The sequence below is a fragment of the Aspergillus vadensis genome (assembly GCF_003184925.1).
Source record: "Aspergillus vadensis CBS 113365 unplaced genomic scaffold BO88scaffold_30, whole genome shotgun sequence".
Lineage (NCBI taxonomy): Eukaryota > Fungi > Ascomycota > Eurotiomycetes > Eurotiales > Aspergillaceae > Aspergillus > Aspergillus vadensis.
Window position 1 is genome coordinate 347,789 of NW_020292068.1, and position 18,007 is coordinate 365,795.

Consider the following 18,007-nt stretch of genomic DNA (forward strand, 5'->3'; position numbering starts at 1 on the left):
ATTGCGCCAATTCCCTTCTAGAATAGCGCTGGATGAATGCGGTACCCCAATTGTCTAGGCTTTTAGGGTCTGCAGTCGACACATACTTGATAGATAATAAATAGATAGATAACTGAGTATTAAAAAAGTGAAGGGAGTGAGGGGTATCGTCCCTACCCGCGACCGGAAATGTCAATCCGCCGGTCAACCTGTCTCAAATGTTTCACATTTTTTTACACCCCAAGAAAATTCTATAAAGTAAAAAGGAAAAACGGCGGGAACGTCCCGACTGAAAACCCCCGAAAAAGGAAGGCAATCTGAATCAATGACGACACCATGAAATCAGTGACTTTCTTCTTTTCTTTCCAACTTTACTCTTTTCTGGTGAGAAGAAATTGTGATAGGCGCAACTACTGTGAGTTTATAATGGGAGCACATGGAACTTACCGACGATCTATCTATAGCTTGATCAGAGTTAATTACTATGTATTTACTTGGTTAGTAGTTGTACGACATGGTCTGTTCTTCCCTCCGTCACTGTGACTATTGGCAACCATTGTTTGAGTGGACTCTCCCTTTCGTCAGGGGAAGATAGTTCAATCCTACGGTTCCTGGATCCCCTACTTCTCACGAAACAATAAGAAAAAATAATTCCCCCCTTCTTCAACAGCCAGAACCATGATACATACTCAGTCTATCCCAATTACCGATCGCAGACACTTCCACCATCGGTATGTAAATCCCCTCCCGTCTACCCTGTCAAAACCATCATTCCGGACTCCCGAGCAAAAAAACTAGCAAGAAACCTCTCCGCATCCGGTCAAGTGTCGGCGAGGGGGGCTTAGCTCCGATTAGGTCCCACGCTAAACCACACAGAGCCTAGTGTCCACCGGATCGGGGATCTGCTAGGCTATTCTTGGCTCTGTAGCTGAAGTGGTGCCACTATCACCACATTTTATTGGTTCACAGCTTGGGAATGAGGCTTGCACTAGTCTGTCCCTGGATTAGTGCTTTTGATCCTGGTAGCTCATCTTGCTTCTTTCCTTCAGGCAGCGTTTAGGTAGATGAATGGGTGGTGGCTTTGCCTCGTTGTTCCGCGGGTGGCCTAAGACAATATCTTATAATAAAATCGTAGGCACTGATTGTGAATACGAGTAGGAGTCGCTCCAACGCAGTCAGCCACGGCTTATAATACTCCCGTATCTATACGACGTGGCATCAGCACTGTGTTAATTACATTTACGGTAGCTGGTATCTATTGGCTACTATATTTATCCACGCCTTGCAGCCGGCAGCAGCAGCAGCACAGCGGACAGCCAAATATATCTTCCGGTCGGGTTAGACTGTCTCACTTTTACAGGATGATTAGCAAATCGTACTCTACATGAACCGTGTCACATGTGATAGTCTAGTCTAGATTTGCTGGATAGTATGTCGCCGCTCTTACTGCACCACCTATATTCCAATATTGACGGGACATATTATCTTGTACTTTCTACATCTTCTATACCTCAGCGTCTGATTTTTCAAGAACTACCCTGCAATCCGAAAAGCTTATACCCCCAGTGCAAACAAGTACCCGAAGGTATCATCTCCCCGCATGAATCCACTCACACACCGCATCAGACAATGACAGCGGCCATGGGCGTTTCAGAATCGCCCCAAGGCTTGATGTGGAATCCACTTAGTTCCTTTTTCTGACAAGTCCGTTATCATATGGGTGCATCGCAATTGCATATCCACTGTCCAGACGCTACCAAGCCGAACCTTCTGTTCCTATTCCAGCCTATTCTATCAGTATAATCCTACTAACATACAGCCCGCACGTGAATTTATCGTACCGATACCTTAAAAATCCACGGCAAGGACAATACATGTTGTCAGACCTATTCCGTCGCTCCGCACCAAACCGGTCCTGTTCAAATTGACGCATTTCATGCGACCCGTTCAGACACATGATTCCTCGCGCCTTGCAGTCATCGCAAATGGCAAACTGATAATTGTTGCATGTCGAACAACGATAATATGCCCCATCACCGTCTATATAGATCTGCCAGACATCGCAAGCCATTCCTCCTTGGTAGCCATCCATACGGAGGATAGATTCGGGAAGACTAGAGATCTTGTCGGAGCACTGCGACAGTATCCCCAGAATGTCATGAAAATACTTCGCTCTCTGATCTTCCGAGAACGCACTTCTTCCACAGTCGTCCAGTGCATCTTGATCGATCCTCAGCGATTCGAGTAACGCTGCTATCACCCTGACCTTTCCATGTACCGTGGCGCTCATCAGAGGTGTGCATCGGTACCTGTCTTTCGCGTTTGGATCGCATCCTGCTTTCAAGAGAGCCTGTACCGATGCTGCTGAGCCGCTGTTTATAGCCCAAAACAACGGCACTCGGCTATGGTGACTTCCGTAGTAATAACCTTACCACGGCGTTTGTATCTCCAGTCCCGTTCGTAATCACTGCGCCATGGCTTCGTGTTACCCTTTCACGGAGCCCGGAGGTACAAGCCCTCAGCGCCCAAAGAAGTGGAGATTCATCGGACTGGTCAAGACATTCTATACTTGCGCCTTTGGCGAGAAGCATCTTCACGATGGGCTCAAATCCTTTCCCAGCAGCCCACATTCTCGGTCTCTCACCGTATTCGTCCTCAAGGTCAGCCTCCGCACCGTGAGATAGCAGAACACCAAACATCCCACTGTGCAACAATCCCCAAACTCAACCCAAACATGTCCACCGCCTACTTTCAAGCCCGCATCCATCACCAATTATCCCCCCCTCTCCGCAAGCCCTGAAAAGCCCCGTCTCGCCCTATCGCCCTGCGACAAGGCTGTGTCACCAACACCAAAACCACCCTCATTTTTTTCCCTCCCCACGGCGACGCCTCCCAAGCCGCAACAGCCTACAAAGTCAAAGACCAAGACGAGCAGTATACAACAATGATAGTTGCCGTGAGTCCCGAGACGCCTCGGGGTTGCCTCTCTTTGAGCTTCATAGGAAGATATCACTGAGAAGTACGTGGGTTATAACCCTCTCCGGGAGTGGAGAATCTAGTCTTATACTGGGCTACGGGTTCTCCCAGGTTTGCGCCTGCGTTTGGGGATGGTGATAGAACGGTTGCGGAGGCATGTGGGAGTATTCAGCATAATGATAAATAGGCCCTTACGGTTGGTTCACGGAGGGGGCATCGGCCTGCTTTGGATATTGTAGTTACCTCGGGGTGTATATGGCTTTGGTGAGTTGATGGTGATATATTGACCCTCGTTGCTGATTTTATCAGGTTGTGGCTATTGCCATTATTGCCTCGGATCGGGTATTTGGATCTGGTTCTGGCTGAGGAGCGCAGTAGGTCTGTCTAGATGTTCAAAACATAACATAGATGTAATTCTTCAAATGGATCAATAGTTTTATGACTCTGAAGACTATCCTGGTTCATGAAAATAGATCTTAGGCAATCGATTAGTTCCCTGTTAGTAGTCTGAAAGCCACTCTCTTTGGATGAAACACACTTCGCATGTACCATAGAATCCAGTAATCAACAGTTCACTCCCCATATATGGCAACCGTAACTAGAAGGGCCTGGGTGGCTGCGCGTGATCGTCTTCCTGGAGTTGACTTATTCCATTGACGTTTACACGATGTGCAAGTACGTATTCCCCGAGGCCCCGAACCATTCGGGAACAGCTTCAAACCAGGTGCAAGAAAGCTTATTTCCTATTTTGCTACATGCCGCTTTGCCGGGCTCGGAGGTGAACACTCGGGACTCGGAGACCCTCGGGCGGCAAAAGTTCCGGGAGCATTGATCAAAAGTGAATGGAAAAGGATAAACAGGGATTGATATATGAACGGTGTAATGTATGAAAAAGTGACTTAATATTTCTTCTGGAGGCAAAGGGTTAGATAAAAAGGTATTTACATGTTCTCACAATGTCACACCTTCCTTCATCGTATCTTTCCTGCTCATACTTCATAAAGGGATATCTCCCAGAAACCACCATGTCCACGACTACAAAATGCACCACCGATCTATTTCAGGATGAGGTCGCCTCTCATCATCATTTGACCTTCAGTGTAATTCCACCGAACTCGAAATGTCGATCACCCTTCGAATATCCCAAAGAGGAACCATATTCAACCAAACGCCAGTGTACCACGAACTCCACCTCTCTTCCAAAAGTCAAATGTATCGTGCAAGCACGCATACCAACCAGTTTTGGCGCAGAGCTGCGGCTGCACGTTTACAAGAATAATGTTGACGACAAGTCACACCTGGCATATGTATTCGGAGACCACATTCAGAGCCGAAGCTTGAATCGAGCGAACAAAGACGAGACACAACTGGACCGAATGATTCGAGGAGCATATAAAGGACGATTATGGCCCGGGCAGACCACCACAGGTGATTCGCGGTTGAGCCATGAAGACACACCTTCTTCGAAGATGAATCCAACATTAGTTCGCGTTCATTCGGAATGCTATACCGGCGAGACTACCTGGTCGGCCAGATGTGACTGTGGAAATCAACTAGAGGCAGCAGCACGTATGATGGCCACATCAAAGAGTGGGGTGATTGTGTATCTCCGGCAGGAGGGTCGTAACATTGGGCTCGCAGATAAGCTCAGGGCATACAATCTTCAGGATATGGGCCTTGATACGGTCGACGCAAATCTTGCCCTTGGGCGTCCAGCAGATGCTCGGTCGTATGGGATAGCGACCGCCATTCTGATGGATCTTGGTCTGGGGAATGATTCAGGCAGTTCTGGCATCCGCTTGTTGACGAATAATCCGGATAAGCTTGGGGAGATCGAAGGTCCCCATGGGGAACTTACGGTGAAAGAGAGGGTACCGATAATTCCATTGCCGGCAGATTCATCGAGAGGATGGGAGTCCAACAGCATTGAGCTTCATAACTATCTACAAACCAAGGTACTACATGAGTTGACTCGCAGATCTGAATTTTTATACTGACAACGATTAGGCAGACAGGATGGGGCATCTCCTGTGAAGAGATAAAGAGTCTGAACAATGAACCTGAAGAGTTCTCGTGTCGAATAGTTATATTGGAAAGGGAACCGGATGATGTTTCTAGGACTAGACTAGATTCTTTGTAACAATACTTAATAGATCATACATAAGAGATTGCATGTGATAGATATGCAGAGATTCGAAAGAATTGATGTTTGGTTACCTACAGCAACTAACTTGATCACTTGCTAAAAGCTCACATACTTTGTAAGAATACGATTTGCTTTCACCGGTAACTTTGTTAGTGTGTTCTGCTATATAGAAAACACACTAAACATACGGAGAAAACTAGTAGTCCACCATCTTTGTTCAGATGTCAGAGATCTAACATCCTGTGGAATAATGATAAGTATATGGCTTACGAATAGGGCATGGTGAACACAATTAGGAAAAGTAATAATCATTTACTTTAAGCCCATTGGCATTCCTACTGTGCATATCAAACATCCATCCAGAACAAATGATCTTTTGAACGTTCGATTTCCGATATGGATTTCCAAAAGTAAAAATTTTTCCTTCAATCATCGAGCAGTCTGCAAAATATCCACTCTACTATCGACGACTATCATTTCCGTGTTCGATAGTCACGATCAATATGCTTGCGGCATTTTGTGGACAGGAAGCAGAGGTAAGAAAGCATCGAGAGGCGATTTGGGTCGAGATTCAAGATGACCTCGTGACCATAGGAACCGTTCCAGTGCGTCCTCCGATGATCCCACTCAATAGAGACTAATTTCTTCTCGAGAACTCCACTGAGGGAACATAGTACTGCTAGTGAAAGCATATAAAATACGATAGTTAACAGAGACATCGATGGCAAATGATGCGGCCCGAGTCTCCGAGCTCCCGAGATTCCGGGCGAAGCAACGAGCAAGAAGCTCAGCCCGATTGTCACCGGACTGAGTCTAGACAGTGACTTCATCGCATCAAGATGGACATCTCAATGTCCCCAAAATGTGTATATAAAACACCCGCTCTTGTCCCTTCCTAGGTTGCTTTTGGCTTCTACTTCTATCAAGCTTTATTCCACTGACATACCCATATCTCAAGTTATCACTAGTCTCTTACTCCAAATCACTCCTACCATATTCTCAAGATGGTTTCCCAACACGGTGTTCACCATGGTATTCACCACGTCCACGAGACTCCTATCCAGGAGCTACCTCATATGAACTTCCGTTCGTACGTCGAAGCCCTCAAGCAAGACAACGACCTCGTGGAAATCGACCGGGAGATCGATCCGGACCTCGAATGCGGTGCCATCATCCGCAAGGTCTGCGAAACTGATGACAAGGCTCCCCTCTTCAATAACCTCAAGGGAGCTCACAATGGCCTGTGGCGTATTCTCGGTGCTCCCAACTCTCTCCGATCAGGCAAAGACAAGTACGGCCGACTTGCTCGTCATCTGGCCCTCCCCCCGTCTTCCGGCATGAAGGAGATCTTGGATAAGATGCTCTCGGCAAAGAATGCCCCACCAATTCCCCCCAACGTTGTCAAGACTGGAGTGTGCAAGGAAAATGTGCTGAATGAGGGAGAGTTCGATCTCACGAAGCTCCCGGTTCCTCTCCTCCACCAGGCTGATGGCGGAAAGTACATCCAGACTTATGGTATGCATGTTATCTCCTCGCCAGAGAAGGACTGGACCAATTGGTCAATCGCCCGTGCTATGGTTTACGACAAGGACCATCTGGCTGGCTTGGTGATCCCACCCCAGCATGTCTGGCAGATGCAGCAGAAGTGGAAGGCCATTGGCAAGGACGTGCCCTGGGCTCTGTGCTTCGGTGTTCCCCCTGCTGCTATCATGGCCTCTAGCATGCCACTGCCTGACGGCTGTACTGAGGCTGGGTATATTGGCGCTATGACTGGCCACGCGATTGACGTGGTCAAGTGTGAGACGAATGACCTGTACGTTCCAGCTAATGCTGAGATCGTTCTTGAGGGCACTATGTCTATTACGGAGACTGGTCCTGAGGGTCCATTTGGCGAGATGCATGGGTATGATATACACAGCTCCCAATCTACCCTCAATACATACTAACTCTGAATGCCCCTTGATAGTTACGTCTTCCCCGGTGATTCTCACCCTTGCCCTCTTTACAAGGTGAACAAGATCACCTACCGCAATGGTGCTATTCTCCCCGTCTCCAATTGCGGCCGCCTCACCGACGAGACTGTGAGTCAAACTGATCTTGAGAAACCTCTCGATAGCTCCATATACTAACTCAGACTGTCTCCCCATCTAGCATACTATGATCGGACCCCTCGCCGCCGCTGAAATCCACCAACTCTGCAAAGATGCCGGTCTTCCAGTCAAGGAAGCCATGTCCCCCTTCGAATCTCAAGTGACGTGGGTTGTTCTTCAAATCGACGGCGCCAAGCTCCGACAAATGAAGACCACCTCCGAGGAACTCTGTCGAAAGTTCGGTGACTTGATTTTCAACCACAAGGCTGGCTACACCATCCATCGCCTACTCCTTGTCGGTGAGGATATCGATGTGTACAACTGGAAGGATGTGATCTGGGCTTTCTGCACTCGTTGCCGGCCCAGCCTTGATGAGTACTTCTATGATGATGTCCGTGGATTTCCTCTGATTCCGTACATGGGCCATGGAAACGGTTCTCCTGTCCAGGGTGGCAAGGCTGTCTCTGACGCTTTGATGCCTACTGAGTACACAACTGGACCTAACTGGCAGGCTGCTGACTTCAAGAACTCATACCCCGAGGACCTTCAGGCTAAGGTCAATGCTGAGTGGGCCTCGATGGGCTTCAATGCTGATCATTAGAAAGATGACATTGGGTTTGTGCATTGCAAACAGGTGTGTTGGGAAGGTCCAAGACCAGTCGAAGTATCTTTGTCTGAAACCTCAATTCATGTACTCTATATTTATCGCTTCACTGTATACTCTATTCAAAGTCTTAGACCTTATTTTCTTGACTGCAGTTGTTATATAGTCAATTTTTAATTCAGAATGATTTGGTTCAAATATGATTGTAGGCTATGACCATGCACATATGCCAATTCTTCAATAAGGATACTACCAGCTTGTGATATACAGAATCAGTAATACCAAAGTACAACCATATACCCCCACAACCTATATAATACAAAATAGCTATAAGACTAAGTATATCCACCACACACCTACAATCCTACCCCCCACCCTCATCCCGCAGCCTATGCTCCAGCCTCAACTCCCCCGGATCATTCTCCTCGAACCCAAAATTCCAAATCCTTTCCGCCATCGTCAGCCGCTCCCTATGCTTCCCCAGCGCATTCGTCTTCGAGCTCCTACTCCCAACATGCTGCAATACACTAGGCGTCAACGCCCAGCGAACCTCCCCGTTCTGGTCGGCGTAACTCTCCGTGAGCATATCCACATACCCAACTTTATTCCTCTCGTACCAGGATACCAGGTCTCCGATGCGGGCCTGTGGAAAGACGAATCCCTGAGAGCAGCAGCCGAATTTGGGCATCGCGTGCACGCCCTCGGGGATTGGGAGCATTGTGTGCCGTCCGGCGGCGAAGAAGAGGGTTATCAGGAGGGGGGTGACCACGAGTGAGAGGAGGGTTATGATCTCGTTCGAGAGGTATCTGGCTGTAGATGGGCAACAGTATCGGGTTGCTGTGGTTGTGGCCACGATGACAGACACGGCGAGGAGAGAAAAGAAGAGGTAGATGGGCCATTCTTCTGAGTTCCATCCGAGGAATATCTCGGTGTAGAAGAGTCGGAGATATAGCCCTGTGACGATATCTCTATTAGCTTATCTCGCATGGAATATCTGGCATCCAAAGGTGAAAGCATATCTTACACTGCTCCACCCCTTCCTCCTCCGCCTTCCGCTCCGCGACTTCCAAAGCCTGCTTAGTCCGATGATACCACCCATCCAAAGCAACGACATCATCCTCCAGCATAGTTGTATACGACGTATTTTGCTTACCGCACTCTTTAAGAAGATATGTATAATCAAACAACCCCTTCTCACGAGCAAACTTCTTCGCTTCTGGCGTCTCCAAACTGCGAATATGTTCTATATCCACTACAGCTGGATCATAGACAAGCACCTTATCAGCAAGAGCACAGAGCCACGGCTCCGTATATGCTGGATGCTCCGCTGGATCAGAATGCGCGATGAAGATGATAAGGTACATGTCTTCTCTCTCTGTCGCGGTAAGGCCCTCGAGGATGGAGCCGACTGCGCCCTGGAGGTAGCGTGCACCCTTTCGGGCTACTGAGGCAATTCCGACGCACATTGTAGGATGGGCGGAGGCTTTGGTCCGGAGGTGCTGGGGGAGGGTGTTGCTGTTGGCTTGTTGGATGAGTTCGTTGGCTTGTTCTGTGCGGAGGGTGGAGTAGGCAGGCTTGTATGCTTGGTCTTCGGCGAAGAAGGCGGATGTCGGGTCACGCCAGCATGTTAGACGGGCTAGGTTGATTGCTAGGCCGTAGAGGAAGATGAATATAAGTAGTAGATGGCATGCGTGTGTGTTTAGAAAGATGAGGGAACATGGTCGTAAGAGTCGCCTTGGGAGAAGCATTTGGGGCGTGTTGGATATAGTGTCGTGGGTTAGGGGGCATTTGAAACGGTTGTAGAAGATATTGGGCTGCTTAAAGCAAGTAGCAATGATATTTGAGAGACCAAATGTACTCGCTTGGATGATTTAAAGTACCTAATAACGGTTTAATTTGCCTATAATCTCTCTAAAAGCCTCCCCCGGACTACGCTAGTAGGGCCTTGTAGGGATGAACGGCCCCTTAACGTGAGACTCCTTGAAGCGATGTAACATTAATATAATATCTGGACCCTGAGATGCATGTTTGTGAATCAGCATTGTCTCTCGGTGTCCTAGTGTGCATAGAGTCCCCCAGGTACGTTGCTACGATATCCCCGTAAGCAGATAGAACAGGTCATAAGGACTCTGTAGGGTCGGGTGGAGACCTCTTAATACGATGTTAGTCCGATATAAGAGGGGGAACTTGACGTGGGTTACTCTCAATGGTTCGTTCAGGCTGTAAGCGCTGCTTTGCGACGGATTTTCCCGACAGGGCATCCCAGCTCATGCAAGCCGTTCATCCGGCCCAAGCCACCAAGCCGCTAGATCGGGACCAACTCCATCTAATGCGGACTAAGTGATTAGCACAAGGCACGGGTTTCCAATCATATGGCACTCAAGTGGATGACCAGGAACCGAACTGGTCGGGGTAACAAGGCTGCTACCCCCCTAATGCTGGACGGTTCTCTCCCTAATATCGCATTCTTCAATATCTGCACATTTGGACCTTCATAGTAACCTTTATCAGTTGAACCTGGTCCGGGGATCTCGGTCTCATCAAACTGATGAATAGCCCCATCAGCAAATATCAAATGCGCGGAAAGATCTTGTCCGTAGGTTTCATGGACTGCGACATCGATTACCGATAAATACAAGCCGTCAATAGCAGGAAGATTGAGGTCCCCAACATTATCATCACGGTAACGCTGCGTTCCTCTGGGGGCTAACGACAACGGCGTGGTCCCCTTAATGTCAATATTGGCGGTTGTGATAGTTGCCCTCAGGACCTGCTCGAGACTTTACCTTGTATAGGAATGTACTGGACTTTGCTCATGTTTCTCGATGCCAGTCCTAGCTCCGAGCCGTTTTCAATGTCCACAAAAGCAGCTTTGAGTGCTGTGGGTATACAGAAAGTATTTCCGACCGTCGAATTAGAGTCTCGGGAACTCGGGAACAGACATGATCGCGAAGTTCATCACCTCGTTCTAAGTATGCTATCTGACCAGCTCCCGGCCGTGCTCCCTCGCTCCCTCATCCTCACCAGCCAGCTCTCCATCATGTGGAAGATGCCGTGCTCCCCACTATCATGTTGATTACCATAGTTTCTCAAGGCTCGGGGGATGAAGTGGTAGCATCAGCCTGTAATTTGGGGTGATGATATCAGAGACCTCATAGGCAAAGACAATAACAGCAGCGATACAGTCTTTGAGTAGGTTGTCGAGCTTCCAAACGTCGTTGGCATGGAGGCAATTCTCTGAAGCCACTCCGATATCCTCAACATTCACCATGGTATATAGATCTGCTTGTTGAGCGTGTCTTCGAGGGTGATCGTGCAGGGAGTGTGGAGGTGCTGAATGCCGTGAATGGCCTCTCGTCATGGACTCGGTTCGATATGTTTTGGTGAGACTTCAGCATCAGTGTAGGATGCTACAACATTGTCAATATTGACTCTCCCCCCCACCTCGCTAAGGGCAATGTCCGTTAGGCTCCATCCGTAAAGCAAGTAAAATTCACAACAGACCCACGAGTGTTAAAATGGTTTCAGACTGTCGATTCCGCATTTCCTGCCATTTCGTGACCACCTCATTCTTGTATCCATCCACAGTTTGTGTAGAGCGATCAGTGATGCTGTTCATCGCGCTGATCATGGAGAACTCATATACTTCTAGGAAGTACATAGACGAGCATAATGTCTGCGAAGTCCGGGACTTGGAGCAGACCGACCGTGTTCGGTATTCTCAAGGGCGATTGGGATTTCGCTATTATAGAAAACTGTTAGTTATTTATCATTGTTGTAGACGCTTATCAACCCGCACGAGAAAAGAGAAGGAAAGTTGATCAATGGAGATGATTCACTTACCTTTGCTAAATGCAAGCAGGAAAAACAGCCGAGGCGGAACCCTAAGTACTTTCTGGTTGTGGGACGGTAAAGCGGCCACACCCGCGGTGTCTTTTACTATTGAACAGGCAGGAAATGGAGACATGACAGTGTCAGACCTTATGTAATGAGTGATATTGAGGATCTTAGCTTGGGTGACTCGTAGCTGAAGAATGAGTGGGTTGCGAGAGATGTTCAGTAAGTGCAACGAGCGATGATGCAGCTTAGCACTGATTTCGCCAGGATTGTTGTTTAGGAATTTATAAATTCTGAGTACCAAGAGTAATAGGAGTTACCACCCAGGAAAGATTCCCAAATTTCTTCGTGAATGGTTGTACTAGTAACTCATCAATTGAATGCTACTTGTAGGCTGGGACTTCTCTCGGAACCATTTATAGCATAGTATATATATATATATCGGGTATTTAAATGGATGAATAGTAATAGTCTTCACAACAGAGCAGTACTACAAGTCCCAGAGTAGAAGGTTGCAATGACAAGGCTAAGGTGAGATGTAGTAACCACTACGAGTACTAGTAAATACTCTTCTGAACTGGTACACTACAGATGTATGACCAGGGGAAGTAGAGCTCACGATGTGAAATATTATTAGATGCTGCCACGGTTCCAGAACGAATGACTAGGATTACTATTTACTTTTCGGCATTCATAATATCAACTATAATGTATAACTTCGGTCGAAGGAGATGCTAATGATATATTCTACTATCTTGTGTCGATAATTTCAAGAAACAAGGATGGTATGCTAATGAATCATAGCTCAGTCGGGCGTGACCAACAGTTGAGTGAAGGTTACATAAACTGGGGTCAGGGTACATTCGCCTATACAATAGCCCATAATATATCAATTCAGACCTGGCCAAGTGAACAAGACGAGCACATGCTCGGAAGAATAGAAGCTGCAAGTTGCTGCCTAAATTTGGCGAGTCCCGTCATTTCTGGTGGGTGGAGCGGTGGTGCAATCTAGACTCTTCGTCTCGGTTGCAGAGGGTTAGACGTGGAGTCCGATGGATTTCTTGGCGACCGATTGGCACACGATACTATACCGACGGGCTGATCGGTATTTAGCAATATGTAACGACAAAGTAGAAGATATTAAGACCCTCTGGATTTGAAAAGGTGTTTCCCTTTTGGCAACTCGCAGTGAAACGAGGTGAGACCGCGGGTTGAAGTGTACTAATGCCTTAGACACCCAAACACACTCTGTGCGAATGCCAAGAGTCTCGGCTCGGTCGGACTGGACCAGTCAAGTCTCAGTTGTTTGCAGGCACCCATATATTTACAGACAGTATGGCTCGTTGGCTACAGTAGGACTTGTGGGAGTGGACTCGCGCCATATCACATGGCTAACGGTTTTAGGTTCCAAAGCGGTAATATGCCAGATCCATGATGCTGAAACATGCCTCTGATTTGGTTTACCGTTGGAGTAAAGACACACCTGGTTTAGGAAGGTCAGTGGCACACAATGGGCGGCGCTAATCGGCTCCGGCGGGGCCCCCGAATCCGTGCGTTGACGTCAGCTTCCTATTTTTGGTGAGACATGGGCTGTCGAATAGATAGTAGGCGCGCTATGTTCTTTGATTGCCTTTGTGATAATGCAGGCACTGAAGCCAGACTGTGTCTATATACCTGTGGCAGCGTCCTGTGTGCGAGGATTGAAGCTCGAGATATCCCGAAGCAACATTTAGTTCTCAAATTTTGTTGCGATAATAGGAGGGGATGGCAATTGCCAGAGACATAGCATCCAAGTGAATCCGTGAAGGTTTTCCTTCAGTTCCAAGTAAGGGAGCCCGTGTCGGTCGCACAAAGTCCATGCGACCAATCTATCGAAGCTATGCCACCACCTCAACTAATTATAGAATCCGACAAGATCTTTGGAGGGTGCAAAGCGCTTGCATATAAAGTACGTAGATGCAATTGGTGTTGGCGCTGGCATGAGTGTCTCAGTAGAAGAAGGTGAGAAGGCGGCACTGCCGTATGGTCGCTGAAGTTCAACCCAACCACAGCATCTGAGAAATGCCCAGTCGCCCAGAGGCAATACTAGTTCCTGGCACAGAGTCATGGCCTACCATAATACCATCTTGCTATGACCGCCCTAAGGAGTGTTCATCTTGGCTCTCTACCAACCGTATTCAAGTAGTATAGCTCTGAGGTAAGAAAGCCACACCAGGTCCCTCTGCAGTGGCGAGACAAAGCAGGAGCCACGTTCAGTGCAGTAGAACTGAAACAGTTAGTTTGTAAATATAATCTTTCTGGGAAACCTTGATGGGACCGATCTTCCAGGCACGGCAGGGAGCGGGAAGCCTGGGTTTGGACCCCAGAAAAGGACGAGACTCCTTTTCCGCTGGAAGGTGCCTTGCTTTTGCTACTAGCGTGTGGCGGCAGGAGAGAATTTATACCCAGCCCTTGAGGTTGAGTAATATTGGGTAATCAGATGGCTGGCTACTCAGGGATCTGACTAGAATGTCAGCATCATTTCTGACTATCTCTTGCCTGTGTTAAAGATGTAAATGGCCCGTTGTGAGCGATGGAATGTCAACCCTTGTAACGAGCAACCGAGCTGGTACGGGCCATCAGGGTCCCAAGGGACTTGCCAGGGACCATCCAGGGACTTTTCAGGGACTGGCCCCACCGGGAACTCTTGGCAGGCTGGGGGCCCCACCCACACGGTCGAAAAGACGAGCAGACGAGCAGCTTTCTTTGTGCGCCTCTCTTGGCCTGCATTCTCATTTGTTCCGGCCAGGGAATCGGACGGGGCCAGTCCCTGCAAAGTGGCCACGGCAGCCTTTCATCGGCGCCTTGGCCCAGTGTGAGACCCTTTTTCGCCCACAGGCGATCTGACGATCGGGATGGCCACAATACAATCTCCCCTGGGACTTCCGCTGACCTGCCGTTTGGGGAGTGTTGGATCTGCCCATGAAAAAAAGGAAAGAATCGCTTGGATGCTTTCCTCATTGGTCCGTAGCATCTAGTTTGAGCGGAACCAACAATTTCCCACACATGCCGTGGCTGCTTGCAGGCGTAATGTTTGTTTGCTTGGCAAGACCCTGACGGATTCACAAAGGCGCGAGCAAATTACCCCAGTGGATGTCAATAATGCAATGCAGAAGGGATGGTCGGCCTGCCTCTGCCTGCTTTAAGGCGTGTGCCACCCACTCCCTCCTCCCCCCCCCTCCCTTCCGCTTCCATATTCGCTGGCTGTTTTTGCTCTTTCCTCCTTCACCCTTTCGGTCGTTCAACCTCGTCGCCGCTTTTCTTCCGGCATTCTTCAAATTCCTCTTCAGTCACTCGTTCAGACCTCTTTTTAGTCTCTCGCTTCTTCTTCGCTCGCTGTTCTCTAGAACCATCCTATATCCGGCGCCGTCTGCATATTTCATTACCATACCTTCTCAGTCATCTCTCACTGACAGGCCGCCCTGACACTCATTCTTTGTCTTAATACCATCTGCCTTGTATCTTCTCACCTACATCATCATCTCTCACAATGAAGGGCACCGCTGTCGCGACTGCCCTCGCTCTTGGTGCCTCCACCGCTCTCGCTGCGCCTTCGTCGACCATCAAGGCCCGTGATGATGTGACGGCCATCACCGTCAAGGGCAATGCCTTCTTCAAGGGCGACGACCGCTTCTACATCCGTGGTGTCGACTACCAGCCCGGTGGTTCCTCCAAACTCGCTGACCCCATTGCCGATGCCGATGGCTGCAAGCGTGATATCGAGAAGTTCAAGGAGCTCGGCCTGAACACCATCCGTGTCTACTCGGTCGACAACTCCAAGGACCACGACGAGTGCATGAACGCTCTGGCGGATGCTGGCATCTACCTGGTGCTGGATGTCAACACCCCCAAGTACTCTCTCAACCGTGCCGATCCCGCCCCGTCGTACAACGATGTGTACCTGCAGTACATCTTCGCCACGGTCGACAAGTTCGCCAACTACAAGAACACCCTGGCTTTCTTCTCGGGTAACGAGGTCATCAACGATGGTCCCTCTTCCAAGGCTGCTCCCTATGTCAAGGCTGTCACGCGTGATCTGCGCCAGTACATCCGCAGCCGCAACTACCGTGAGATCCCTGTCGGATACTCTGCTGTAAGTCCACAATTCAGCCCAATACCAGTTTCGGTGTGAATAGATACTAATGGGGACCGTTGATGCAGGCCGACATTGATACCAACCGTCTTCAGATGGCTGAGTACATGAACTGCGGTACCGACGATGAGCGCAGTGACTTCTTCGCCTTCAACGACTACTCCTGGTGCGACCCCTCCTCTTTCACCACCTCCGGCTGGGACCAGAAGGTGAAGAACTTCACCGGATACGGCTTGCCTCTGTTCCTGTCCGAGTATGGCTGCAACACCAACAAGCGTGAGTTCGAGGAGGTCAGCGCTCTGTACGACACCAAGATGACCGGCGTCTACTCTGGTGGTCTGGTCTACGAGTACTCCCAGGAATCCAGCAACTACGGTCTGGTGGAGATCGATGGCAACAACGTGAAGACCCTGTCCGACTACGATGCGTTGAAGTCGGCCTACTCCAAGACTAGCAACCCCGAGGGTGACGGCGGCTACAACAAGACCGGTGGTGCCAACCCCTGCCCGGCCAAGGACTCCCCCAACTGGGATGTTGATGGAGACTCCCTGCCCGCCATCCCCGAACCCGCTAAGAAGTACATGACTCAGGGCGCTGGTAAGGGCGCCGGATTCTCCGGCTCTGGTAGCATGAACGCCGGCACTGCGTCCACCAGCACCGCGACCCCCGGATCGGGCTCGGTTAGCTCCTCGAGCTCCAGCTCGGGCTCGAGTGGCACCTCGACGAGCTCCACGGGCGCTGCTGCTGGACTGCAGATTCCCGGCCTCGCCATGGCCCCTGTGATGGTGGGACTGGTGACGGTGCTGTCTACCGTCTTCGGTGCCGGACTCGTCCTGCTGTAAGGAATGAGTTGGGTTAAACGATCTTTCGTATCTTTTCATGCGTTGGTTCTTTGCGTTGTGTCTCTTTTCTCCTTTTCTCTTCTCTTTCTTATTTGTTTGCTGCCGGAAGGGGGTTTTAAGTAGTGCCGAGTGGGTCTCGGCGCGAAGCAGCACTCTGACATGTGTACAGTTGGGTTGGACCATCCTTAGCCGGTGCCAGTCGATGTGTAGAGTATCTAGTAATGAACGGAACCCAGGTAGCATCCCTGCTTTTTTTTTTTCAGTCTTTCCTACTTTCCCACATGGTGACTGTCTGGATGGTGACTGTCTGGACAGTGCAGCAGAAAAAATCAATCATCCTATTCCTGTAGGCTGGCCAGATGGGCCCACATTTGGGGGGCGGACCGGAGTTTTGCAGGGAAAATAGATTGCAGCGCCGCTGGTCTGACACTTTGCCCGTCTCAGGTTTGGCCGCCGGAGGATCTGGCCGGGCGGCTGTCTCCATCCCTCCGTCGCAGCACTCGTGCTCCTGGCAAACTCCCTCTCACAATCTATCTACTCCATCTACCCATCTACACTATCTATCTATCTACCCCTCATCATGCAACGGTCAGTCCGGCTAGCTGACCCATTGAGGTTTCTGACCAGTAAGTCATCCCGGGTCCCTGAACTTGGCCCAAGAACCCCTTGGCTCATCTCGAAATAGATCCATAGCCAGTCTCCCTCCTCGACGGGTGGGTTCCCGGACATTGTCCTGCACCTTGGCAGCCCTTCCAGTCTCTCCCCGACGATAGAGAGAAGAGAGACCGAGACAATCCTGGTGGCACTCGGTCAATTCCGGTGGGACCCCGTTCACAGAGAGAGACGGTGGATGTGTCGAGGCCAATAGTCCCCCCGACTATGGGAGGGTAAAGCCAATGAGGAGTACGGGTTTAGTGAGCAATCCACCAGCGCGCGAACTTCACGGAGGAGGAGTGTTTTGTTTAAATGGGCTTGGCTAGGAACGAGCTCCTGGGCGCCATCATGCTCAAACCACGGCGGCCGTTGTGTGAAACTCGCGCCGTTTAGTGAGGCTTGGCACGTCCCACTGAGGAAGATAAACCTCACAGCTAGAAGCGCTCTAGCAGTCCCGCCGGAAATTGCTTATCTTGCTTCGAGCCACTGACAGCCGCCATCCCCCCGTCAGAATGGAGGCCGATGGCTGAGAATGCCCTCATCCATGCCTCCTTTGGGCGTCTGAAGAGTGGGCGTCTGCCCAGCCAGTGTCCACCCACTCAATTTCTTCAATGCATTAGCCTTGCCCTCCGCCCTCCCCCTTCAATATGATTATCATATCACCACCGTTTAATGGCTCCGCTCTCCATGTCATGGCTGTCGGACCATCCCCACGCACCCTTTCCTTGATTCCTATATATCAATGGC

General features: G+C 49.6%; 5 protein-coding genes across 5 annotated transcripts; 3 read left to right on the forward strand and 2 right to left on the reverse strand.

Moving 5' to 3' along the window:
- Positions 1–1,827: 1,827 nt before the first annotated feature.
- Positions 1,828–2,570, reverse strand: BO88DRAFT_429591 (ankyrin repeat domain-containing protein; the record flags this gene model as incomplete). The annotated part of the gene is given in 3 exon segments (XM_025709166.1): positions 1,828–1,865; positions 1,885–2,329; positions 2,412–2,570. 3 exon segments carry the CDS (start codon positions 2,568–2,570, stop codon positions 1,828–1,830), a joined length of 642 nt encoding a protein of 213 aa, XP_025558330.1.
- A 1,410-nt stretch (positions 2,571–3,980) lies between these two features.
- BO88DRAFT_474328 (GTP cyclohydrolase II) lies at positions 3,981–5,029 on the forward strand (the record flags this gene model as incomplete). Its single annotated transcript, XM_025711813.1, has 3 exons — positions 3,981–4,055; positions 4,131–4,910; positions 4,963–5,029. 3 exons carry the CDS (start codon positions 3,981–3,983, stop codon positions 4,987–4,989), a joined length of 882 nt encoding a protein of 293 aa, XP_025558331.1. The 3' UTR covers positions 4,990–5,029.
- Positions 5,030–5,966: 937 nt separating this feature from the next.
- BO88DRAFT_474332 (UbiD family decarboxylase) lies at positions 5,967–7,875 on the forward strand. The gene is made up of 3 exons (XM_025711814.1): positions 5,967–7,004; positions 7,068–7,182; positions 7,253–7,875. Exons 1-3 carry the CDS (start codon positions 6,106–6,108, stop codon positions 7,790–7,792), a joined length of 1,554 nt encoding a protein of 517 aa, XP_025558332.1. The 5' UTR covers positions 5,967–6,105; the 3' UTR covers positions 7,793–7,875.
- Positions 7,876–8,159: 284 nt separating this feature from the next.
- Positions 8,160–9,578, reverse strand: BO88DRAFT_438731 (uncharacterized protein; the record flags this gene model as incomplete). Its single annotated transcript, XM_025709680.1, has 2 exons — positions 8,820–9,578; positions 8,160–8,749 (listed from the first exon to the last, which is right to left on the reverse strand). Exons 1-2 carry the CDS (start codon positions 9,541–9,543, stop codon positions 8,160–8,162), a joined length of 1,314 nt encoding a protein of 437 aa, XP_025558333.1. The 5' UTR covers positions 9,544–9,578.
- A 5,583-nt stretch (positions 9,579–15,161) lies between these two features.
- On the forward strand, positions 15,162–16,606 carry gel1 (1,3-beta-glucanosyltransferase gel1; the record flags this gene model as incomplete). The annotated part of the gene is made up of 2 exons (XM_025709167.1): positions 15,162–15,764; positions 15,833–16,606. The coding sequence occupies 2 exons, from the start codon at positions 15,162–15,164 to the stop codon at positions 16,604–16,606; spliced, it is 1,377 nt and encodes a 458-aa protein (XP_025558334.1).
- Positions 16,607–18,007: the final 1,401 nt, after the last annotated feature.

What these genes read in the sequence shown, in the direction of transcription:
- BO88DRAFT_474332 (XM_025711814.1), top strand. Translation starts at nt 6,106, where the DNA reads ATGGTTTCCCAACACGGTGTTCACCATGGTATTCACCACGTCCACGAG. An exon ending in CCATTTGGCGAGATGCATGG is followed by an intron (nt 7,005 to 7,067) that starts GTATGATATACA and finishes GCCCCTTGATAG; the next exon opens with TTACGTCTTCCCCGGTGATT. An exon ending in GCCGCCTCACCGACGAGACT is followed by an intron (nt 7,183 to 7,252) that starts GTGAGTCAAACT and finishes CTCCCCATCTAG; the next exon opens with CATACTATGATCGGACCCCT.